The sequence below is a fragment of the Conger conger genome, chromosome 4 (assembly GCF_963514075.1).
Source record: "Conger conger chromosome 4, fConCon1.1, whole genome shotgun sequence".
NCBI classification, from domain to species: Eukaryota; Metazoa; Chordata; class Actinopteri; order Anguilliformes; family Congridae; genus Conger; species Conger conger.
This window is the reverse complement of record NC_083763.1, coordinates 12,466,620-12,491,341: the sequence shown is the minus strand read 5'-3', so window position 1 is coordinate 12,491,341 and position 24,722 is coordinate 12,466,620. Positions and strand designations below refer to the sequence as shown.

The 24,722-nt window shown below is 49.6% G+C and overlaps 1 protein-coding gene across 3 annotated transcripts in view; it reads left to right on the top strand.

Moving 5' to 3' along the window:
* LOC133125773 (guanine nucleotide-binding protein G(q) subunit alpha-like) overlaps positions 1–24,722 on the top strand; it is a 46,258-nt gene that overhangs the window by 15,788 nt on the left and 5,748 nt on the right. The window contains exons 2-5 of one of the 3 annotated variants that reach the window (XM_061237355.1): positions 13,242–13,426; positions 14,823–14,977; positions 17,939–18,067; positions 18,969–19,097. In XM_061237355.1, coding sequence (XP_061093339.1) covers positions 13,242–13,426; positions 14,823–14,977; positions 17,939–18,067; positions 18,969–19,097 — 598 coding nt within the window. The remainder of the gene's footprint in view (positions 1–13,241; positions 13,427–14,822; positions 14,978–17,938; positions 18,068–18,968; positions 19,098–24,722) is intronic. The other 2 variants (XM_061237356.1, XM_061237357.1) reach the window with 2 other exon arrangements.

Here is a 24,722-nt window from a genome sequence, read left to right as displayed (position 1 = left end):
TGGACAATGCCGCCATTAGGGCAGCTGAGTGTGGAAAATGCTCACTGGATCTATGGTGTGACATCACAAATAATGGGATTAGAATGTTCCTAACTGAACATTCCAATGCTGATGTCACAATCATTACTGGTAATTGAAAGTTCTAGAACAGTGCACAAAATATTCCAAACCTACTCTTCAAATGGTTTACTGTGTTGGGTTTTTTTTTTTTTTTTTTCCTCCTTTCATTTTCTGTTCACTGAGTAAACGTAATGAGTTCAGTGAGCAGCACACAGTGGTGAAACGATAAGGGAAAGCTACTTTGACCTAACGCTCGTGAGCGAGCCTTGCTTGCCCTTTGTGGGAGCGATGGTGCCGGATGGTTTCCGTAGCGTGGCGTGCTAGCGGGTTACCAGGAGAGCCGGGTACATTAGCGCTGCGTTGGAGCCGTCTGGCTCCGGGGTGAAGCGGTTTCCCGAAAGCACTGGAGAGGATCAGAGGAGTTCTGCCACGGCTCCTTACATGGGTCCGTTTGGGCCAGCCACTCAGGCACCTGTTCCTGCTGCAGGACGGGGATCTGGCTGTCCTCTGCCCCCTGTCCCCCCTCCTGCCCCCTGCCTCCCCTCCTGCTCCTGCTCCTCTCCCTGCTCCCTGTCCCGCTCCCTGCCCCCTGCCCCCCGCCCCCCCTCCTGCCCCCTGCCTCCCCTCCCAGTCCTCTCCCTGCTCCCTGTCCCGCTCCCCGTATGACAGCAACATGGAGTACACTGCAGTCACTGACATGAAATAGTGCCCTCCACAAGGTTTGGGACAAAGACACTTTTTCTCGATTTGGCTCTGCACTCCACAGTTTTTAATTAGCAATCAACCACATGAGGTTAAATTACGGATTCTTATCTAAAGGTATTTTTATACATTTTGGTTTCACCGTGTACAATTGACAGCACTTTTTGTACATAGTCCCCCCTATTCCGGGCCAACAGACGGCACAGTATGGTATCTAGGGCACCGTGTATTATCAAGGTACTGCGGCACTATGGTTTAGGAACATGCGCAAAACATTGCCATCTATATGCAAGATGCATTGCAATATATATTTTTCATAATGCATTGTGAAATGTGGAAAAAAATGTTTTACCTCCGCACATTTCCAATTCATTGCGGTGCATTTAATCTCGGTACGGGCTGGTTTTGTTTTAGTCTCGTTTGCAGGCTGGCAGTGGCAGTAACTCGCGGATGCCCGACCCTGTTCCTGTAGATCTGCGTTCCAGTAGGTTTTCACTGCGACCCTAACTAAAAAGCACACTCACTCAACTGCTAGAGATCTCGCTAAGCTGCTAATCGGTAGAAATCCGATGCGGCAAATTAGGTTAAAATGAAAACGTACAGGACCGTAGATCTCCAGGAACAGAGATGGGTAGCCCTGAGCTAACTGTTCAGTGTGGAACTGGGAGAGGAGGTGATAAATCGAGTCCTTCCTGCGTCTGTAAAAGCCTGGCTTCAGTCCAGTGGCACGTCTCGCTAAAGACTACAGTACCCACAAGGCCCTCCTGCTCAGCCTCGCGTGTCAGGCGGCCACAGGGATCAGCAGGGCGTTTGAATGTGTGAGCCACCGGCTTCCATCAGCACACCGTATTATCTGCACAGTTGAGTTGGCGTATTTGCATAGCAGTCGACCGCAGTGCAAACCTCTGCTTGGACCTTTTCCCACTCCCTTCCTTTTCTCCCCCTCTCTCCCTACTTCTCTAACCCTCTACCTCTTCTTCCCTCTCTAACACTCCCTCTCCCTCCCCTCTCCCCCTCTTTCTCCCCTCTCCCCTCTTTCTCCCCTCTCCCCCTCTTTCTCCCCTCTCCCCCTCTCTCTCACTGTCTCCCCCTCTCTCTCCCTCCCCTCTCCCCCTCTCTCTCACTGTCTCCCCCTCTCTCTCCCTCTTTCTCTTTCTCGTTCTCTTTCTCTCTCTCTCCCCCCTGCCCCTCTCTCACTGTCTCCCTCACCCCGGCCCCTTTCTCTCTCTCTCTCTCTCTCTCCCTCCCTCCCCTGTTCTCTCTCTCTCTCTCTCTCTCTCTCTCTCTCCCCTGTTCTCTCCTCTCTCTCTCTCTCCCCTGTTCTCTCTCTCTCTCTCTCCCCTGTTCTCCCCCTCCCTCCTCCCCTGTTCTCCCCCTCCCTCTCTCCCCTGTTCTCCCCCTCCCTCTCTCCCCTGTTCTCCCCCTCCCTCTCTCTCTCTCCCCTGTTCTCCCCCTCTCTCTCTCTCTCTCTCTCTCTCTCTCTCTCTCTCTCTCTCTCTCTCTCCCCTGTTCTCCCCCTCCCTCTCTCTCTCTCTCTCTCTCTCTCTCTCTCCCCTGTTCTCCCCCTCTCTCTCTCTCCCCTGTTCTTCCCCTCCCTCTCTCTCTCCCCTGTTCTCTCTCCCTCTCCCTCCCTCCCTCTCTCTCTCCCCTGTTCTCCCCCTCCCTCTCTCCCTCTCTCCCCTGTTCTCCCCCTCCCTCTCTCTCTCCCCTGTTCTCCCCCTCTCTCTCTCTCTCCCCTGTTCTCCCCCTCCCCCTCTCTCTCTCTCTCTCTCTCTCTCTCTCTCTCTCTCTCTCTCTCTCTCTCTCTCTCTCTCTCTCTCTCTCCCCTGTTCTTCCCCTCCCTCTCTCTCTCTCCCCTGTTCTCCCCCTCTCCCTCCCTCTCTCTCCCTCTCTCCTCTCTTGGGCTGTGTCCAGCTGCAGTGACGGGGCGGTTGCCAGGCTGCAGTTTGGGCTGCCCCAGTTCATGAACAGCAGTGGCAGTGCATGCAGGGACTGCAGTGTATAAATAGAGCCAAGGGCAGTGCTGCACATTTAACACTGTAAGATAATGGCTCCCGGTCCTCTCGCCCTTATTTGGGCAACGCTTCCTGTCTGCTGCACCAGCAACACTTTCTAACTCGCAGATAAGCTGTCTAACCCACAGAGAGGCTGTATGTCTTTACTCCACCAATTCTTTAGCAAGTGTGAAAGTGGATTGTCTGTGTCTGCTTGTGTGTGCGTGCGTGTCTGTGTATCTGTGCATTTGTGTAAGCATGTATATTTGCGCACAAGTGTGTCTGTGTATCTATGTGCTTGCATATGTGTGTGTTTCTGTGCTAGTGTGTATTTGTGTTTCCGTATGCTTAGGTTTGTGCGTGAATTTGTGTGAGAGAAAACACTGCTTTTACAAAGCCTTGGAGCGTGTTCACAGAGGTTGCGTCCATTTCCCTCTGAGCAGGTCAGACTGTGTTTATAAGGCCTTGGAGCGTATTCACAGAGGTTATGTCCATTTCCCTCTGAGCGGGTCACACTGTTTGGTGGGCAGTGAAAGTTCGGACTGAGAAATCTACCGAGCCCAAGAAAAAGGGTGTCGTTTCTTATGCTTCCATTCATAATTTTTATGATTTTCATTTCCCTATTACATTGTTAGACCTCTGGGGCTGAACTGCAGAATTAATCATGCACGTTTCACATTCTCAGCCTCCATTTCATTTCCCTCCTTTGAAGCGACATAACTGTACAAGAGCCACAGTCCTGTAGACCTGATTCTACTCGTCTGATATTCCTTTTGCCCAAGTCATTGTCACACTGTGAAAGAACTTTGGAATTCAAACCGTGTACGTGTAGACATTTTGAACCTTCGTAAAACTAATAATGGGATGGTTTGTGCCTGTCCGTTCATGTGCTTGTGACTGTGTTTGTGTATTCTCTTTGTGGTTTCCTGTAGATTTAAATGTCGTTGCTTCTGCATCTGGCTTTGTGAAGTCTCTTCCTATGGAAGGTTGGTGGTTCAAGTCCTGCTGTAGCCACATATGATCTGTACAGCAGTTGGGCCCTTGAACAAGGCCCTTAACACCACATTGCTCCAGGTGGGGGGATTGGGCCCTGCTTAGTCAATCAACTGTAAGGCTAAAAGTGTCAGCTAAATAATTTATTAAGTTATTATTATTTTTCAGCAGGCTTAAGGCCGAGCCTTTGTATTTTAGGGAGACCCTAAAATCCCTGCACGTTGCTTTTGGACCTATTTTCACCCTTCAGAAAGGTAAGCCCATTTGTACGTTCTCATCTGTGTGCTCTGCCACGTTCTCTGCGGTCTGCAGAAGCCTCTTTTTTTTTCTAGCATCTAAAGAGTTAAATTGATTGAAATGAGATTTTTGACCCAGGTCTGAAAATATCTCCATCTCCATAACGACGGCATGGAGTGGCCGGAGTCGGGCAGATGGAGAGGATAGGACGGCACACTTGACTTGGCGGTCACGCGACACGTTTCTCTGGAATCGCGGGTGAAGGCGCTTACTTGGAAAGAGGGGTCCGCTTGATGTTTTACTGCTGGGCGTGGAATGGTTTTGGCTTCATGAGAAAAAGACACCGCAGATTGTGATGGATGTGGTATTAAGAGACGCCATGTCGTGACCAGGGTATTCTGTAACTAAGTGCACAAACTGATTTAAAATTCCTCATCTAGCTTGTCATGAGAAAAGGAATGTAATCGCTAATACATCATATTTTGTCTGCTTTATTGTTATTTTGTGTAGTTTAAATGAATGGTTTGCCCACTCGGCTATCGGATGGACATACTGAACTATCTGAATACTGATTACACTGTATCAAGATAGGTAGCCTGGCAATGTTGTCCATCTTGTCTCCTGTGTATAATTTTCTTGGGTTAAGTAGCAGTAGACACAACTATCACTACTGGAATGTTCAATGAGGAGAATCTGTGCCAGCCAAAGCTGTTCTTTGTGGCATAAATTGGTAGCTACTGAAACTTAGGCTACCGCTTGTACCGTGCTGAGGAAACATAACGTAACGTAACCGGGAGAAGAGGCCATTCAGCCCAGCAATGCTCGCCTTTTCCTACCACGAACATGTACCTACTGCTTAGTTTGTCTAAAAGCTGAATGGTATCTAGCACCGTATCAAGCCTGGTCTTGATAGCCCCCAGTGTTTCTGCCTCCACTGCATGTCCCGGCACGCTATTTCACGTAGTGACCACTCGCTATGTGGGGAAAAATCCCAATGTCTGTGGAATTGAACCAATTTCCATTTATGCCCTCTTGTTCTGCTAACCTAGCTCACCCTCAGGAAGCACTGGACTTACTAGCCCGTTAGCACGCTGAGTATCGAACATGGTGTATGTTGTCTGAAGTGACCCCACGCGCTCCTCCCCGACAGCCGGCATGCTAACGGGCTAGTAAGTAGCCCACCGTTTCCTCAGGACTACTTACTAGCCCGTTAGCACCCTGGGTATTGAACGCGGTGTATGTTGTCTGAAGCGAACCCACGCGGTCCTCCCTGACAGCCAGCAAAAGCGGCGTGCTCAGAAGGAAACGCCAAACAGGAAATTTAAGTCTCTTTTTGGGAAGGAATGATTTACGTGCTCTTAAATCAATCGGACACGGGCGCGTAGATGTCCTCCGGCTGCCAAAAAACGTTCCCAGCCAGTCGGGGAGTATTTAGGTTTACGGAACTGCTCTCCGGCCTTTTGTCTCGAGAGGGAAAAAATCAAGCTGTGGCAGACTTTGTGACTCGGACAGAGTCGAAACGAACGGGCTTTACTCGTCATTTAAAAAGCACGGATGGAAAGTAAGATATGAACTGCTTGTACTTCCAGAAGTGTGTTTGGGCGTAGTGTTTAATAAGTGTATGAATCAGCCAAACAAAGGGATTTTGGTGAAGGAGGGGAGCTGCCGGCCTGCGTTGCGTAACCCAGTGAACGGTGACTCCAGCGCCAGAGGGGAGATTGTAACGGCGGGGTAATCTTGTGATGGGATCACGCGAAATAAATCAGGAAGAATTCCACGACAAAAAAAATAAATAAAAAATCTCACTGTTGTAGTGGAGAGCAGCTGCAAAACACCCGATGAATTGCGTGTGGAGCGTCTGGGTTTACGACGGCATTGCAGATCGGACACCTGTGAGATAGCTATGGTTAATGGTAACGGGACTGCATTTATATGCTTTACAATGAATGCCTTTCATTCACCCATACTCGCACGCGCACACTCGATAGGCTGCCATGCGCTGTACCAATCCGCTCTTTGGGAGAAATTTAGGGTTGGGTGTCTTGCTCAGGGACACTTCGACACACCCGGGGTGGGGGAACGGGCCAGCAACCTTCTGACTGCCAGACGACTGCTCTTACCTCCTGAGCGAATGTGGCCCCAGGTCTAGGCCTACAGGTCTGCAGGACAGCCGGTCAGCGGCACAAAACTTTGTCACTGAAGCATAATTTAGCCTTTAGCCTCCCTTTCAAATGAATCCTGGGCGCACCGTGGAATTCTGGGTACTCGCATCTCCTGAGCCTTGTAGGAGAAGTTTAGGGAAGTCTCATCTGTCCCTCTGGCTAAAACCACATCTGGATTTCATGGGAGGAAATGTATTCTCGAACGTCCATTCGGAAAGAAGGACTAAACCGGTTTCACCCCCCAAAGCCATTCGGCTTGGAGCAGCTGGTTATCCTGGAATCATATTTCATTTATTTATTTATATATATGTATGTATATATATATATATTAAAAAAGCTATCGAGAGGATAGCGGCACACAATGGGTTTTTGTTTCGCTGGAAGAGGGGAACACGTTTGATGGGATTGTGAGTGGAAGTGCTCTTATTTATAGAGCCGTGTGTTACAAGCGGGCAGTTTGTGGCCTTAGAGAGTCTGTGACTAAACGGAGTTGCACATAATCAGTGTAGGGGAAGGAGGGGATTGAGCGTTTTATATAACAAATGTGTGTTTGAGAATGGGCTGACCTGATTTTCTTAGTCGGCAAAACACAAAGTAATTGGAAAGGAAGTGGAAAGGAAGATACTTTTTTTTGTTTTCAGTTTTTATTTTTCTCTGCACCTACACTCGTGGTGTAGGCCTACCACTAGATGATGGGTGGCGTCTTGGGTTTTGGCTTTTTAAACCTCCACAGTAGGCCTACGGTACCTGTTCAATTTCTGGGATTTAGCAGTCATCTTCCTTAATAACTTGGTAGGTTGGGCTGCGGTGGAAGAGGTGCTCCAGCTTTGTTTTCACGTTGCAGAAAGGTACATTTTCTGCGTCACTACCACTAAAATTTTAATGTTGACATTTTCAGCCGGAACGAACGTTAAACTGGGCAACATGTGCCTTTAAAATGATTATGATGAAGAGCATGGCGTTCGCCTGTAGGCAGTGGGAATTATATTCACCGTCTGCCAAACACAGAAAGTGGTTGCCATGGAGACTAACACCAGTGCTACTTCAGTGTGGTATTGAGTGGAGCTATGCATTATTTTTTCTCTCTCTTCCCCCCCCCCCCCCCCCTTTCCAATATTTCTCTTGTCTTTGTTGGAAAAAAAGAAACATTTCCAGCAAAATCGCAGCTGGATATTACTGGTGGCGATTTGGAAGGAGGTCGTGCGTGTGTGTGTGCTTTAGGTTTTAATAATGTGTTTTAATTAAAGTGCAAGCGTAAACTCTGCACCCTCTACTCCACCACCTTTCCCCCAGTGACTGATGAATGCTCCAGTTTCTCCCAAACTGGGAGAACCATCACTTTCTCCGAATCAGTTCTCAAAATCATCTTTTGTAATCACAGAGAGAAAATCCCACTCTATTGTGCTTTCAAGCTTCATTTCATTCCTCGGAAACACCACTCCGCGCTAATGAACAATTTGGTTCATTTCCCCTGGATTTATCCTCAGCTAGTCTATCTGAGGGGAACCCAACGGAGATGGATCTGTTACAACTCCTGAACTTATAAACACTTTACAGTCCACTCTTCTGAGTGATGTTCTGCGGAAACACTGCTAACTGCTAATGTACCAGCAGTGGGAGTGAGGAAGTAGATGGATGCTGTTATTGGCTTTGTAGCTCCGTGAAATTAGTATTGTTCGCTGTGCTACTGAGATCGCTGAAAGTAGCATTAGGGACTAGATGATGTGTTGTATTCGGATGCGACGGCTCTCTGGTTACAGTGGCGGGCAAGTGCACAATTGGCCTAAACCTGCAGCCATTGTATAATGATACTTATACAAATGCATAATACATAATTAATTCACGAAGCAGAATTGCTGAGTTGGCTTGATTAACCCTTTCCAAACCGGAACGTGGACTGAAGTAAACACCGCTGTCCTGGGCGTTGCTCTGTGCAGTTATCCCGCTAAATCTGTGACATACCGCCTGACGCGAAGCTAACTAGACCGCTAGCTAGACGTGTAAAGACTGCTGCTATAGCTAGCCTAGCAAATGGTAGCAAAGCTGTCTTCATTCCATCGAGTGCAATGCTGTTTAAAGCACTTGAGTCCACATGTATGTGGGATAATATTTTTTTAATGCAAATGCAAATATAGGGGGTTTAATGGGGGTCAAGAGCGATGATTTTGTCAGATTTTTATCCATACTAACAGCAATTTTAGTGTAATTTAATGAAAGACCTGTATACTGAGGGCTGGTTCGCTCCTCGCTGAGTTCTGTTATCACACTGAGGGCTGGTTGGCTCCTTTTTGAGTTCTCTGTTATCGCACTGAGGGCTGATTGGCTCTCGGTTATCGCACTGAGGGCTGATTGGCTCTCAGTTGTCGCACTGAGGGCTGATTGGCTCTCGGTTATCACACTGAGGGCTGATTGGCTCCCGGTTATCGCACTGAGGGCTGATTGGCTCTCGGTTATCACACTGAGGGCTGGTTGGCTCCTCGTCGAGTTCTCGGCGGCTCCGAAACGCTTCCGTTCGTGCGCGCTCGGCGATAATTGTCCCTCTGAAGGAAGGCGTGCCGCGGAGAGCTCTTTTGTCCTTGGCCTAACCCAGTTTTTCCTGCACCAACGTCACCACGCGGCGGGCGAACGAGAGGAAATGATGCACCTGCGTGTCCGCTCCAGGAGCTACGCTCTCCGTGTGGGAGAGAGGGGCGGGACCCTGCAATGTGTTCATGGATATGGCTGCTTCCACTTTACAATTACAGTGACATTTTGGTCATTTGACCGATGCTTTGAGCCAAAGGAACGTGCAAAAGGCATTTGGTATGGTAAGCAAAACCACAAGAGGCAATGCTGCAGTCAGCTACGTGCCCCCCACCCTGGTTCCTGCCTGAATTCCTAAACGTCCACCACTGCCCGGCCCCAGATTTCACCGTTAACTCCCCTGGTCTGAGAAGGATCTTTTATGAATGAAATGGGTCGTCAGCTAAGGGCCTCCCTGAGAAATTCTGTTCAGGTTTTGGCATTTTTTTTGTCTGCCTTTTGAATTTGGGAGGAGTGAGGGGGTGTGAGTTAGCCCGCCAATTCTATTCGTATCCTAGAAAGTGGACCGGGCAGAAAATGAATTAGGAACCCCCCAGTTAAGACGCCCAGAGTTTAGCTTATTAATTAGATATTATAAATTGAGCTACATGGAGAGAGATTTAGGCAAGAGATTTGAGGTACTCTAGCCTGGCTGAACACAGAAAAGAAAATGGAGTAAAGACAAAAAATTGAAGGTGGTATATATATAAAAAAAGAAAAAAAGCCTGTGGCACTTGGTGAGGGTCCAAAAAATCAATACAGAAAAATGTGGCAAAAAAAAACTACTGAGAAAATCTGTGCAAAGAAACCATTGCGAAATGAAGGCCCTTACAAAAAAATCTATGCACAAAAAAAACACTACAAAAGCCACTGCTAAAAACCACTGCATGCCTCACTGCAGCCAGTGACACTGTGACAGAGAGCCAGCCAGGCCGGTTTCACACTCACGGCCCGGTTCTGTCAGGCCCAACGAGGAGCAGGCCCTGGCACAGCGCTCCACGGCCGGGGAACAGAGGCGTTGTGTAACACTAATGGAGCTCACATGCGCTCACTCTCGCTCACACGCTCTTGCGCTCTCTCTCTCTTTCTCTCTATCTCTCTCTTTCTCTCTCTTTCTCTCTATCTCTCTCTATCTCTCTCTATCTCTCTCTATCTCTCTCTATCTCTCTCTATCTCTCTCTATCTCTCTCTCTCTATCTCTCTCTATCTCACACACACACGCTCTCTTGCTCTCACTCTCACACGCTCTTGCGCTCTCTCTCTCTCTATCTCTCTCTCTATCTCCCTCTCTCTCTCCCTCTCTCTCTCTCTATCTCTCTATCTCTCTCACACACGCTCTCTTGCTCTCACTCTCACACGCTCTTGCGCTCTCTCTCTCTATCTCTATCTCTCTATCTCTCTCGCACACACGCTCTCTTGCTCTCTCTCTCTCTCTCACACACGCTCTCTTGCTCTCTCTCTATCTCTCTCTCACACACACGCTCTCTCACTCACACACACACACACACACACACACACACACACGCTCTCTCTCTCTCTCTCTCTCTCTCTCTCTCTCTCTGCGCACGCGGCCAGCGGAAGTCAGATACGCGGTGCTGCCGCTCGGTCACCACGGCAATGAGGGCCTGCAGTGGAGCCTGATGACTCAGCCTGGGGGGGGGAGGGGTAAAGAGAGGGATGGGAATGAGGGGGGGAGAGACTGTTGAGGAGAGAGTGAGGGAGTGAGAGAAGGAGTGGGAGAGAGATGGGGTGATATACAGGGGGAGTAGGAAGGATGGGGAGGCAGACTGAGACGGATGGAAGGAGAGGGGGATGAGAGAGGGATGAAGAGGAGGGAGGGTGAAGGAGAGACTGAGATGCACGGGGGATGAGAGAGAGGGGGGGATGAGAGAGGGAGAAGGAGAGAGAGGAGGAGTAAGACGAGCAGGGATGAAGCAGCGTTCACGCTGTACGTGGGAGAGATCCCCGTGTCGCTAATGAGCGCTATGGTGGCGGTATCGGAGGCCGTGTCGTCGAACGAGCACCGTTCACACCCTTCCCTCCCGCGCAGGACTCTGGGAGTTTAGCGTGTCGCAGGCTCCGGGCTTCAGCCTCGTCTGCGGACGCCGTGCGGGGCTTCTGTCCTGTTTTTACAGAGGGGGGGATCTGGAGCCAGACGCACCCCTGTACTCTGTCCAGTTTCCCCACTAATCACCCACATTCTGCTAGAGAGCCTCCGGGGGCTCCCGCTAATCACCGATGTTCTGCAAATGGTGCTGCGGCCAGTGTCTGCTGAAATCGATCTCCGGCGATCTCTTAAAAGCGCAAATATGTTTTTCGGACAACGGCGGGCGACGGCAGCGTTACGCCATCCGCGCCGGTTCCCGTTACGGCGGAACCCGCCCGTCCCCGTTAATCAGAGTTGACAGTCGGTTCTTTGTCATCGGGAACGGAGGTCGATTTGAGACGCCCCTGAAGTCTCCAGCAGAGCCGGGCTCCTCGCCGTGCCTTACGGTCGAGCGCAGAGAGAGCGGGAGACTTCGTCCAAGGAGTCTGAGCGCTTCCATGTGTTGGCGGAGACACAGTGTTCTGACCCACATTCTCCCCCCTTCCCGAATTCACCCCGCGCCGCTCGGCTGGGCTCCCTGAGTCTGTGCAGGCGTGTGAGTGTGAGCTTCCGTCACCGGAGAATTACTGCTGCAAACAAACATGAGTATCAGGGTAGCAAGCCTGCTGCTCCCCGATTATGCAGTTGTGAGAGTCTGTGTGTCTCTCTTTTTGTTTGTGTGTCTCTTTGTCTGTCTTTGTGTGTCTGTGTCTGTGTCTGCGTGCGCCCCCGTGTGTGTGTTTGTGTCTTTCTCTATCTGTGTGTCTCTTTGTCTGTCTTTGTGTGTCTCTCTGTGTGTGTCTTTCTGTGTCTGTGTGTGTGTCTGTGTGTGTGTCTGTGTGTGTGTCTGTGTGTGTGTCTCTGTCTGTCTGTGTCTCTGTCCGTCTGTGTCTCTGTCCGTCTGTGTCTCTGTCCGTCTGTGTCTCTGTCTGTCTGTGTCTCTGTCTGCATGTGTCTCTGTCTGCATGTGTCTCTGTCTGCATGTGTCTCTGTCTGCATGTGTCTCTGTCTGCATGTGTCTGTCCATTCTTGTGTCTGTGCGCACACTTGTGTGAGTTGTGTACACACACAAACGGGAACAAGTGCACATACACACACACACACACACACACACACACACACACAAATGACAACTTGGTCGGTGCACATTATCTGTGTGTGGGGCGCACGTTTAAAATGGCACTGAAAACAGACAAAGTCCTCATGTTGACGGTCTGAAACCGATTTCAGGGGCTGGTTTGCTGGGTGCGATTTCAGGGGCTGGTCTGCTGGGTGCGATTTCAGGGGCTGGTCTGCTGGGTGCGATTTCAGGGGCTGGTCTGCTGGGTGCGATTTCAGGAAATTTGTAAAGGTGACTGGAATTTCTCTGGGGCCGTGGTACTGCAAGAAAGATGAAGCGCCGTCAGATCTGGGAACCAGATTTATGGGTTGCACGCCCGCATTCTGAAGTTGAATTATTTAAAGGTATTATTAGTTTTCCGTGTGAAAACACTCGAAAGATTAAACGGCGCACTGCTTCCGATATGCAAATCCCGAACACAAACGCCGTGCAAAAATGTTTAATTGCCGAGTTGCACCCCGGAGAGGCTGAGCTCCGTTTCGAGGACGGGCTACCTGAGTTAACCTCCGCGCGCGGAGGGCCGCGTCCCGCTCCGAAACCCGCGCCGTCCCAAAAGCGATGATGTCACGGGGGCGGGCGAGGACAGGGACGGAGGGGGGGGAAGGATTTCTCCGGAAGCGTCTCTCTAACCGCGGTGCGTAAGCTGAGCTGGGGCTTGTGCTCACGGTGTGACTGTGGGCCGGTCACACTGTACGGGCACACCACAGTGTTTCAGCGATTTATTTAAACGCGGTAGCAATATTTCGGTAAGATTAACGTGACTGCCTGTTTTTCCGTGATCTATATCCGCTGTATTTGCGTTGAGTCCGCATGTCCTTCTATATTGGCGTGTCCAGCCTTTTTTATTTTTATTTTTTATATAAAATCAAAATCAAAGACTTGTTTAAAGACCTTGATAAGGTCATGGGCAAGATTTGGATCCTCCATTTTATACAGTTAGGCTACATCTTCACGCAGGTACCTTTGCTCTAGTGCAGTACGATGGAGGTTGGACTCCTCCGTTTTACACCATTGAGTAATCACACGGGTAAAATGACTGTGCTTTAGCTCACCTTAAAGGACACAGTGAGGTGGGATCTTTACCTGTGTGATGTACAGTAGGGGGGTTTGCTCTTTATACAGTTGGAGTGCTGTGTGACTGTGACCAGACCAGTGCAAACCCAGTGGTCCTCTCGGTTGGCTCGATTGCCAATCAATCAAACTGCCGTGTAATGACTGTGAGCAACAGCCTGGGACGGTGAGCCTCGGCCCCCCACCGCGTAGCTAGCCCGAGCCGTCGTCTGCGGTCTCTCCTCTGACCTCCTGTTTCCGGCGTTTTCCCCCAGGCACGGGCGAGAGTGGCAAGAGCACCTTCATCAAACAGATGCGCATCATCCACGGGGCCGGCTACACGGACGAGGACAAGCGCGGCTTCACCAAGCTGGTGTACCAGAACATCTTCACCTCCATGCAGTCCATGATCCGCGCCACCGAGAACCTCAAGATCGGCTACAAGTACGAGGAGAACAAGGTGAGCCCTCCCTCCCTCCCTCCCGTCCGCTCCGGCCGGAGTGTCTGAGGGGCGCGTGGGGTGTGCGGACCCCTTTGCCTGGGGTGGGGGCTGTTGTGTCTGCAAGACTCAGTTAGCGGATTGGCTGAGCACCACAAGAGCGGTTGACTCAAGCTAGCTGATTGGCTCAACGTTCCAAAAAAACGGTTCACTACTCGGTTAACTGATTGGCTGAACACACCAAAAGTGGTTGACTCAAGTTAGTTTGATTGGCTGAACAAGCAAAAAGCGGTTGTCTCGAGTTTGACAATTGGCTGAACACACCAAAAGCGGTTCACTAGTCAGGTAGCTGGCGAAAAAAAAGTGTTTTCATATTAGGAGGCAGAAGTCTTCAGCTTCCCTTTGTCAGCTTGTCAAGAAATTTAGCTGAACTGTCAAGTCGTGTAAATTGGTTTCATTTACGCAATTAACAGCATTCACAACACCCTAAATACTACCTTGCAGGCCTCCTCACTGAATGAGGGCTCCCAGGCCTGGCTTTCATGAATCGGTTCCACTACGATCTCCGGCTGTCTATGTAAAGCAGTTCTGCATTGGCGTGCTTGCTGCTGAATTAATACACCTCCTGTTGTGGTAGTAGCAAGCGTTTTGACGGGCTAAAGATTGTCGCTGTTCATAATCTCTGAGGTAATGCTACCGCTATGCAAAACGCCTTTGTCATTCGCCACTGAAGCCCCCACCACACGTCAGTGTGGGTGTGAGATGCGTAGTTGAGAATATTCAAATTGGCACGCTGTTAAACAAAACGGAAAGATGTGAAATCCACTTTGCTCGGGCGCTGACTGAGATTACCTTTGCCTGATGGGTTCCTTTCAGAGCGTGTGAGTAGGCTTCATGGGATCAGATTTTTATTTTATTTTTTTTCCAGTGCACAATTTTGGAAATTTTATTTTTGTATTAACTGGAATTTTAAGCGTGTCCGCTCCATTGTGAAATGGTTTGGACACTGAAAGGGCTTTAGAATTAAGAGCACAATTTTTTTTTTTTCACTATTCACTTTAATAAACACCTCAAATAAAGCCCTCAAATATAGGTATATTATTTATATTCTCATAATCTATGTTAAGAAAACAATAATTGCACCGAAGGAACACAATAAAAAATGGGATCTTCAGATTAAAACTGCAATACTGTCTGACCCCTGGCACCGTTTACTTCTAATTCCATCATTGTGTTAAAAAAAGAAGAAGAAGCATTTAACCCTTTAATGTGTGAGGTCTCATGTGATTTAGAATGTTCATAACAGGGGGGGCGGGGGGGGGGGAAACATTCCAATAGCTGTTATTCAGAGGGTTAAATGTCTGAAAGTGGTCACACAACTGAACGGATCTCTCTGCCCCCCCATCCTTTGGTTCAGTCCAACGCCATGCTGGTAAAGGAGGTGGATGTCGAGAAAGTGTCGTCCTTCGACCACCCCTACGTCAACGCAATAAAGACGCTGTGGTCCGACCCTGGCATCCAAGAGGCGTACGACCGGCGGCGAGAATACCAACTGTCGGACTCCACCAAATAGTAAGCAAATCGGGGCGAGGGGAGGGAGTGGGGGGGTCCGTTTGGGGTTTTTGCTGCTCGCCCCTTCCACTTCCTGCACACAGAGGAACATCAAATACTCATCCAGACCTCGAGTCCATCATTCTCCTTCACAAACACTTTTGTTGCAGACATTTCCACTCGTTGCACACATAAACATTTGTATCCCTGCGGACATGTGCCGTCGCTACTGAAAAAAATAAATGGTTAAAAAGCAGCGGCATTGACAGCCATGCAAACGTATCGTAGCGTAGTAGCGTAATAGTTGTGTAACTGGCCTGGTAACTTAAAAGTTGCAGGCTCCATTCCCTGCAGACCTGGGTCGAATAAGCAGTTATTTTGGATTCAAATAGTTTTCTACACTTTATTGAGCTTGTCTGGTGTGTTGGAGCCTATGAAATACTAAAAATACAAAAAATAATAATAATAATAAAATAATAATAATAATAATAAAAAAAAATAAAAAAAGTGCAAACCCTGCCTTCTGGTCCGCTTGGTTGGCTCAATTGCACCAGGCAAGGTGAATCAAGGACAGAAGAGTATTTGAATTTGAATAGGACCCAGAAGCTTGGTGGTTCAAGCCCCGGTGTAGCCACGCTAAGATCCGCACGGCTTTCGGGCCTTTGAGCCAAGGCCCTTAACCCTGCATTGGTCCAGGGGGGAGGATTGTCCCCTGCTTAGTCTAATCAACTGTAGGTTGCTTTGGTTAAAAGCATGAGCTAAATTACAAACTCTTGAGCAAAGCACTTGACCCCAACTGCTTGAGTGTACACGCAGATGTATAAATAGGTTGTGTAGAACCCAGTACAGTCCGTTCTTCCCTGCTGTTGAATCTAGGCGATGGCGACCAGTCAGGAAGGGCGCTTGTGCACACGGTGCCCTGGTTTCCTCGACAACAGCCGCCGGGCCGATGTTAACGAAACTTGCGTGATATTTCAGGAATGTGAATACCGTGAAATTTCGAGGACCACTGTTAGGCTAAAACGTGAGGTCAGAGCAGAACGTGACCTGGATCGTCCGGTAACCTTAAACTCTGCTAATTTACCTCCCAAGTTAGGGCTGCGCTCGTACCTGCTTGACTTAGAACTTCAGCAGGTGCGAAACTTGTGGCTCAATGATCGGTCTGGACTGCGTTTGTTTTTGCACCAGTCGTTGCTCGCGTCATTAGCTTTGTGCTGAAATGCTATTCCTAGTAAATCAGGTCCACGGTCTCTGCTGTAGATCAGGACAGGAGGTACCCTCGGGCTGATTTTACCATTTGTTTTTAAAAACACATTTTATAGAATGCATTGGGGTCCTGCACTATTGTTCTAGAAACGCTTGTACCCTCAGGGCTCGATTGGTGGTTCTTGTCAGGTTTTTTTTTTAGTTGGGTTATTTTGTTCAGCTCTGCTGTGACAGGCTAAAATATGAGCATGCTAGCTTGTGTACCTGTCAGGATGGGCCACCTGGGCTCCGCTCGTCCAGCTGGGACCTTGTGATGTCACGCGTGATGTCACAGAGGCAAAGTGAGCGAGTTTGTTAGGATTCCATTTTAGAAGGGTCGGTTTCCCTTGGCGACTGAGCCGCACAGCGCACGGCCTGTCACTCAGCTGCTGTCCCCTGATGAATGGAGACCAAAGGAGCCAAAATGGCTGCCGGCCTCTGGAACGGTCGTCTGTTTACACAGTTTAAGAGATCAGGCTCTGCATTTGTCAGGAATTTTAAACGGTTATTGTGAAGGCGGATGCGTTCCGTTTCTGCCTCACTGGAGAGTGAGAGAGAGGGAGGCTGTTCCTCTGCCCTGGAATGCCTCAGTCTCCTCCTCCTTCTCCACCTTCAACTGCAGCAGCAGACGTATCAGAGGATACAGTGGAAAACTGTGAAAATGCACATCCTGAAATGAATGTTTTGTGTGATTATATCCCTCTATATCAACAGGAATCCAATAATCTGTCCTGTGCTAATGTCAAATGAATTAATTCTGACTGCGCACGCACGCACGCACGCACACGCAGACTCACTTGCTCACGCACAGACAAAACTTTACCTTTACCTTCCTGTTGACTGGCTGAAGTAGGACCTTGCTCAGTCACATGTGGGGGAAAGTTCAGCGTGGTATTGCTCTGTAACGGTGGAGTCATTAAAGTGATTATCGCAAATGTGCTTTGGCCAATATCCCATTTGTTTATTGGAGTGAACATTCCGTTGGCCACAAGCACACATGCTGTTTGGCTGGCCATTGATTTTTTAGGTCATGTGACTAGAGACACAGGAAGAGTGGTATGAGGCCTGGATAGTATAGCTGTGGGTTCCATTGAAAACGGTTGCGTCATCCGTGACTGAATTGACAGGCTTATTGCAGCCTCACCATGCTGCCGTTTGCACTGGATAATTAGAATTAAAGGCCCCACACGCATCAGTGTTCTCTTCCTGGTTTTGGTGTCTGAAACGCCCACAAAACGTAGTCCCCCCAACCCTGCCCCCAGGGCCCAATTGCCCCTACGCCCCCTGTGGTCAGCTCTCTGTGTAAACCACTTAGCAACGTCATCCAATAATTATGCAAAAACATAATTATGTCATGTCATGTGGGAAATCGCTTCACAAACAGCTTGGAGAAATGGCAATTAGGCCCTAAAATATTCTTACTTCTACCGAAATTGCAATGGTTTTACTTGGATCAGTATGGAACACATGTTGAATGTGGTTCTCTCACACCTGTCTCACACGCACTTCAGGTGAGTTTCCCATCGTGACTGTTCATCGTTTTTGAAATCCTTAAAAGACACTCTCAATGCCGTCTAATTTTAATTTTATTACTCCGTGTGTGTGCTTGATTTCATCATCGTGTGTGTGTGTGTGTGTGTGTTTGATTATCATCATTAATCTGTGTGTGTTTGATGTTATCACCATTACTCCATGTTTGGTTGGACCCAGTGTGTGCTGTCCCCCTTCATTCCACAGTTATCTTAACGATATAGACCGCGTCACTGTACCGGGGTACGTCCCCAGCCAGCAGGACGTGCTTCGGGTTCGAGTGCCCACTACCGGCATCATTGAGTACCCCTTTGATCTGGAGACTATAATCTTCAGGTACTGGTGTCTGTGTGTGTTTGTGTGCGCACGGTCGCTGCTGCCGTCTCCGCCCTGACACCTCGCGGTCGCCCCGAGGGCGCCTCCTCTCTGAGACTAACGCACGCGGCGGGCTGAGGTCAGGGGTCAGGGGTCAGGGGTCAGGGGTCAGGGGTCACTTCTGTGACACACAGGGACTGGAAGAAGGCGTGATATCTTATTTCGATTTACTGTCAGAGTATGAATTCTTGAATAGTATTCTATTTAAGGAAATTAAAGTGTACTCTTACACCGGTTACAATGGTGTGTGAGGGTGTGTTGTTTTTAAATTGTAGCATTCACACCTTATGAACTCAGTGAGAGGGGGGAAAATGCCGTTCTTTTAAAATAACTTTAGTCTTATATAAAAATGTAAAATAAATAAATAAATAAAACAGTCAGGGCAGACCAGGACCGGCAGAAATCAATTGTATGAGAAATGGCTGTTTCCCCTCCGGCTGTTTCTCCGACCGCTGAAAGTTTCAAAAGACGAAGAGACTGTTTGAACCGTCCCTCGTTTGAATTCGGTAACCGTTTTCTTACCGAGAAAGAAGGAATGGGATAGAACGGCCCCTTCTCATTGAAAGGTCCTGCGACGCTTGTCTCAGAGAGAGGTGCTAACTGGGTCCGAATCTCTTCCGTTTTCCTGAGAGATATTGGGAGTGGTTGTTGTGGTGATGGTGGTGGCGGGGAAAAAAAACAACAAAAAAACAACCACCCCCCACATCTCTTAGAAAGCTGAATATGGTACACCCCGGACGTGCTGTCCGTTCCTGGCGTGGACCGAACCACCGGCTGTGGAGGAGGGGTGGTGGGGCTGAGCTGCCTGCTGTCCGTCATGCCTCTGTGTGTGTGTTCTTCCTGTCTCTCTCCCTTTCCCTAGCTATCTAAGCGATCTGGATCGCATTGCGGAGCCCTCCTATCTGCCGACCCAGCAGGACGTTCTCAGGGTCCGCATCCCCACCACGGGGATCATCGAGTACCCCTTCGACTTGCAGAGCATCATTTTCAGGTAGAAGATTCCGGCACAAGGCTTCAGTGCCTGGGTTCCTCCCCTCCCCCCCCCCCCCCCCCCCCCGGTTTTTGTGTAAAAAAAAAAAAAAGAAAAAAAGGAATTACGCTTGTGCGTGCATGTTTTGTGTCCAGTATTTTAATCGTTGATCGTTTTTTGATTTGAGGTTTAATAATTGGGGTGGGGGGTTAGAAATAGAAGTCATCACCTTTTGATCAAAATCCACCAATCAAATGACTGATTAAAAGATTGCCCTTTTCTGCTCCTGACTACCCATTGGGTGACATTCCCTGGTATCGTGTCAATCAAAAAGATCCAAATATCCGAAATACTCTATACAGTCTCCTACCGTCACCACGATCCTGAACCACCCTGCTTCTTCACAAACCGTTAGGTCCTTCAGTCTAAACGGTGGCCTTCAGTTGGGTTTAATGGCCATTGTTTCATTAGAGCGGGTACCGTGGGCTTTAATACAGCGACCTCATTACGAGCGAGTTCCCTCATCCTCCTGAGTATTGATCAAACTGAATCTGGATTAATAAAAACTGGATTCACGCTGCCCGGCGACCTGGTTTATGGACACAAGTTGATTGCATAAGCATTTCTCCCGAGATTCAGAGCGGAGGGGGAGGGGGAGGGGGAGGGGGTGAGGAGTGTACTGCTCGGAAGACGACAAAGGATTTGGCAAAGCATCGGAAGGGCGGGGGGGAAGGGGGGGTTGGAAATGCTGGGTACCTAGCAAAAGAGTACCTAGAAAAGTGGGGGCGGGGGGCATTTTGGGGGAGCTACATGGCGGTTGCCCTGGCGACTAAGCCGGTCCTCACAGGATGGCTCGAGGACGGAGTTGGATGAGATTCCGAAGGACGCTCTCCGCCAAGGTGTGAGGGGAGCAGCTGAAGGGGATGGAAAACGCGGGAACGTGCAGGTGAGGCGGGAATGCTGAGATCTGCTCCCGAAGAACTCCCCAAGAGCCTAGAAGCCGGAAAAGCCAGCCCATCTGCCTCTCAGTATGGCTGGGCTTTACACTCCGGGTCTTCCACAGAAACGACCTCATTCAGACGGCCTTGGTATGTTCTTCTGCCCTGCATGCACATCGGAAGCCTGTACCAGGTGAAAAGCCACACGTCGCTACAAGGACGACCTTCGGCGTCGACACCACTCGATCCCGCTCCGGCTCGCAACCTGACTCGACTTTCGCACGGAGACAGGAACGAACGTGGTGCGCCGCTTCCGTGAGCGGAGTCGGGATTGAGGAACGTGATTTTTCCCTCCTTTTTCCCCCGCCACCCACCCACCCACCCTCCCTTCTTCCTCCCCCTCCCGGGCTCGTCCTACATGGCGGCGCGGGCGTCTGTAAGTAGGCCACTCAGCCCGGCGACGGTAAAGGAGGTCGGCTGATGTGAAGGAGCTTTATTTTAGGCAGTCTCTCCTAGAGGGGCCCATTTATCAAAGCCGGGGGATGGGGGGCGGCGGGAATCGAGGGAGCGGCTACCGCGAATATAACCTGCCTGAAACGCCTGGTGTTCAGGACACCTGTCCCGTCCTGTGCTCCTGTGATTAGATTCATTACTGGGGGGAGGGGGACGGACGAACCCCCCGGGCCCCTGTGACCCCCATCTTAACTCTCTAGCGCTTGGTCTCGTGATCTCGAGCCTCGCCCAGATCCTACGACGTAACTAAGATGCGGTCTGGGGCAGAATTTTGACAGACTCTGAGCTTGTGCCTCGTAATGTTTTTTTTTTTTTTGTTGTGGAGGCAAGGCTACAAGTCTGTCAGGGCTCCACTGAGTGCTCCAAGTCTTTCTGCCTCTTTGTCCAAGATGGTGGTTCATGAATGTCCGTGACATTTCAGCTGTTCAAATGCGTTGGGTCTGCTTTGTGTTTAGTGAGGTGCCCTGCATTTAGCCATCTTGCTGTTGGCCAGAGCTGCCGCCGGCAGTACCGTGGAGCGGTGCTTCTGCTGCAAGGGGAGAGTTTCGGTTGCAAGTAGCAGTAGCTCTGCGAGTCGCGAACTTCCCCGGCTCACTTTCAGAACTTGCCTTTCTTACTGACTTGCCTGAAACAAAAACGTGTCAGTGCAGGGGGCAGGATGTTTGCCTTGAGTTCGGTTTGTGTACTTTCGTGTCATGAAAGAAGGAAGTAAAGCGAGGCGTGTGTTTACAGCCCAGGAAGCCATCGGGTCACGGAGGACGAAGCCTCTTCCCAATAAATCCCTGACCAGGAAGTGATGTCAAGAAGAGGCCCTCTTCGCCGCCAACATTGAACAAGTCTGCTTGGGGGCTTTTGGAAGCCAGTGATTGGCTGCATCCTCAAACGGCTATACTGCCGGCCTCTTTACAAAAGGGTCAAATTAATTGGAGATCTCCGTCAGTGAACACAACACCGTCTGTGTGAGCTGAGTGGTCATCGACTCTAGGTGCACAGCTGCCATTTTAATAGCCTTCAATTGATCCCCGTGTGCACTGCGATGGCTCCCGTTGTTGGAAAAACCTCACTTCCTGCCGAAGATGACTGACGAGTCCTATTCCGCGGTTCGTACTGTACTGCTTCCTGTTCATTTTCTGCACTTTCTGAAAGGAGAGCCCTAGTGGTCGTTGCCGAAAAGCTCTCGTTCCTTTCGGCAAGAACATCAGAGCCTCCTGCCCCGGTGCGTTTACGCTCGTAGACGCCAAGAAGCCACCTCGGCGTTGTAAATGAGAATTTTCGATGTTAGTTTCTCCCATAGGGGTTTGGATCATCGTGGCTGGGTTCTTTCAGCGGAGATGTACATGTCGGAGCAGAACACTGCACGTATTCTTTCTTCTTCTTGTGGTATTTCTGCTCCTATAATTAAATTGAGCCGATGGCTCGGACTCCCGGGAGACCGGGGAAATCGAGTCCTCCTGTCTCCAGCTGTCATCCGCTCCCATCTGCGGCGCCGGCCTTTAGATTGTTCTGTGCTGGACATATAGGCCACCGTATATCTCAAGATATTCTTGGTTCTGGCGCTGACTGAACTTTTTTTCTCTCTCTCTCTCTCTCTCTTCTCCCCCACTTAATTTTTTCCTGCATAAATTTGTAAAATGGCTGCCGTTTAGACCTCTCCCGCGAGGTTCTCGAAGTGTCATTGGACGTCTTTGACGATTCGGGGGGGGGAGGTGGTCGCTGGGTTGAAGGGGACGCCCGGTCCTCTGTCTCAGGTGCCATCTGAGGCCGCTCTCTATCCCCGTGAGACGCCGTCCGCTCCGACCGCCACCGGGGACGACCGCGAATCTGTGTCAGCGTCGCCGAACACTCGCATGGTCTGCCGAGTTTTGCTTGTAGCTTGGCGAAACGCTGAGGCGTCGGAACGTGGATCGCCGCCGCCTCCTGTTTCCCGTGAACCCCGCCCTTGTGCCGCGTGGAAATGCTGCGCTTGGCTGGAGCGTTTTTTTCAGTCGCAGGCGACCGTTACTTGGCTGCCCTTGGATGTCCACTGAGCCCTGTCCCAGTTCCTCCTCAGCACATTATGCAGGGCTCTTAATTTCCCAGCATCCTCTGCTTGAAGGACCCTGCCAGCTCCTCCGCAGGACCACAAGAGGTGCCCTCAGCACTGCCCGTCCCTTCCTCTATTCTGCTGTTCCCTCCCTTCCTCCTCCTCCTCCTCCTCTGCCCTCTGTCTTCTCCTCCCTCTGCTTCTCTTCTCCTCCCTCCCTCCCTCTCTCTCCTCCTCTTCTCCTCCCTCTCTCCTCCTCTGACCTCCTCCTCCTCGGTCGCATCTACACATCTCCGCCACACTGCTTACCGGGTCGCTGGGTGCCGGGTGCCGGGTGTCACAGATGGGGAGGTGACGGGGTCACTGAGCACGTTTTTGTGACTATTCTTATTTATTTTGTCTGTGTATGTCTTCGTTTACCCACTGCATCGCCCTCTGACATCAGAAGAGCTGTGGAGTCCAGTTCACTGCCACAGGGGGGTGCTGTAGAGCCGGGCTGCCCAACCCCTGTCCCGGTTACCGTCCTGTAGGCGTTCTTTCAGCCCGAATTTGGCACGTCTGATTCTGCTAATTAGCTGCTCAACGAGATCTGTAGCTGTCGAGGTGTGCTTTGTTAGGGTTTGAGTGAACCTACAGGAACAGGGTTGGGCAACTCTGCAGTGGAGGGCTAACTGATGTTTGGGCATGATTTCAGTGATGAATGCATTCATGCACAAGAAGTAACCAGGTAGTGAGTTTCATAGGTCAAGCCTTTATTTTAAGACTGACTCCACAGTGGCATGCATTCATGTATGCATGTGCATTCACGCCTTTATCAAGAGGTAAAGTTTTACATCACACTGCCTTTTTAGTCAATCTAAATTTAAGTGTTAAATTAAGTTCTTGAGTATTAAGAACGCTCTAAATCTGCTCATTTGGACCCCCGAAGCATGTGCATCGGTAGCCAGTGGTAAAAGGGAGATACTTCTGTGCTCTGATGTATTCATAATTCTGACCAGTAGGACAAAATCATATTCCTTGTAAGAAATAAATACAAAAATATATAAAAGCATGGTAGATCACAATAAATTGCTTCTAATGTGAACAATCTGGCCTTTTGTGAAATCTGGCAAAATCAAATCAATGTGTTTTATACACGAGATATTCTGTGGAATAAGATTGTCATTCTGGTTTCTGTTTTAAGGTTTGGTTAAGTGGTCTTTCTCCTTGCTATTACAAGGGATTGATATTGTTATTAATGCTATGAATGGTGAACTATGAGAATGAAAATAATTTTGAATCCAGGGAGCAATTTTGAATCCTTGGTTCACAGGTGTTATATTTAGAATTTCTGCATTATTCCTGCCCGGTTACTTACCGTACTGCAGTATTGGCGTGTATAACGTTCGTAATTCCACTATAGCAGTCGGGTAAGTATGTCCAATTATGGCCAGATTATGACTTTGACGCCGTTCCCTACCTGTGCTCTCCCTAGTCCCTAGAGGGGGTTGCAGCAATGAGTGCTCATCCTCTATACAATTGGGCTCTGCAAATTGGGGAGAGATGGGGGGGTGAATATGAATCATAAAAGGGGGGGGGGGGGGTGGTAAAAGCCGGGAAGTGTATTCGATGAGCATTCTCACAGCGTGCCTAAAGGGGAACGGTACAAAGCAACACTGGCGCTCGCTGTAGGACGTACGTACAGTCAGGGATCCACTGATGTTTTCTGTACTCTCGTTTTGGGCGATGTCGGTTCTGAAGTCGGCCGAGCGTTGCGGGTTTCTCGCGCGCCGGTATTGATTCCCTTCCCCGGCCGCGGCCCGGTTTCCGGAGACGGGGAACCGTCCCGCCCACCTGCGCTGTGTAACAGGGTACGGTGTCATAATCCTGCCGTAGTCCGCTCGCCTCAACTCGCTGTTTATCGCCCTTAATTGGTGATTAGCGGGAGATTTCGGCCGTCGAAAGCGGCTCAAAATGTCACATCGAGCTTTAGGAGAACAGCAAATGTGACAAAAAAAAAAAAAAAGCCTTATTTCCTTATTTTTGACTAGGGCTTAGTAAGGGCAAACCGAAAGGAAGTTATGACTTTAACTACAGCTCTTCCCTACTTGAAGTCTGGAGTATGAATCCACTTCCCACCAGCCCCTGGTATCGTTTTGCCAATTTCAGCATTGGGTTTCGAGAGGGGCAATC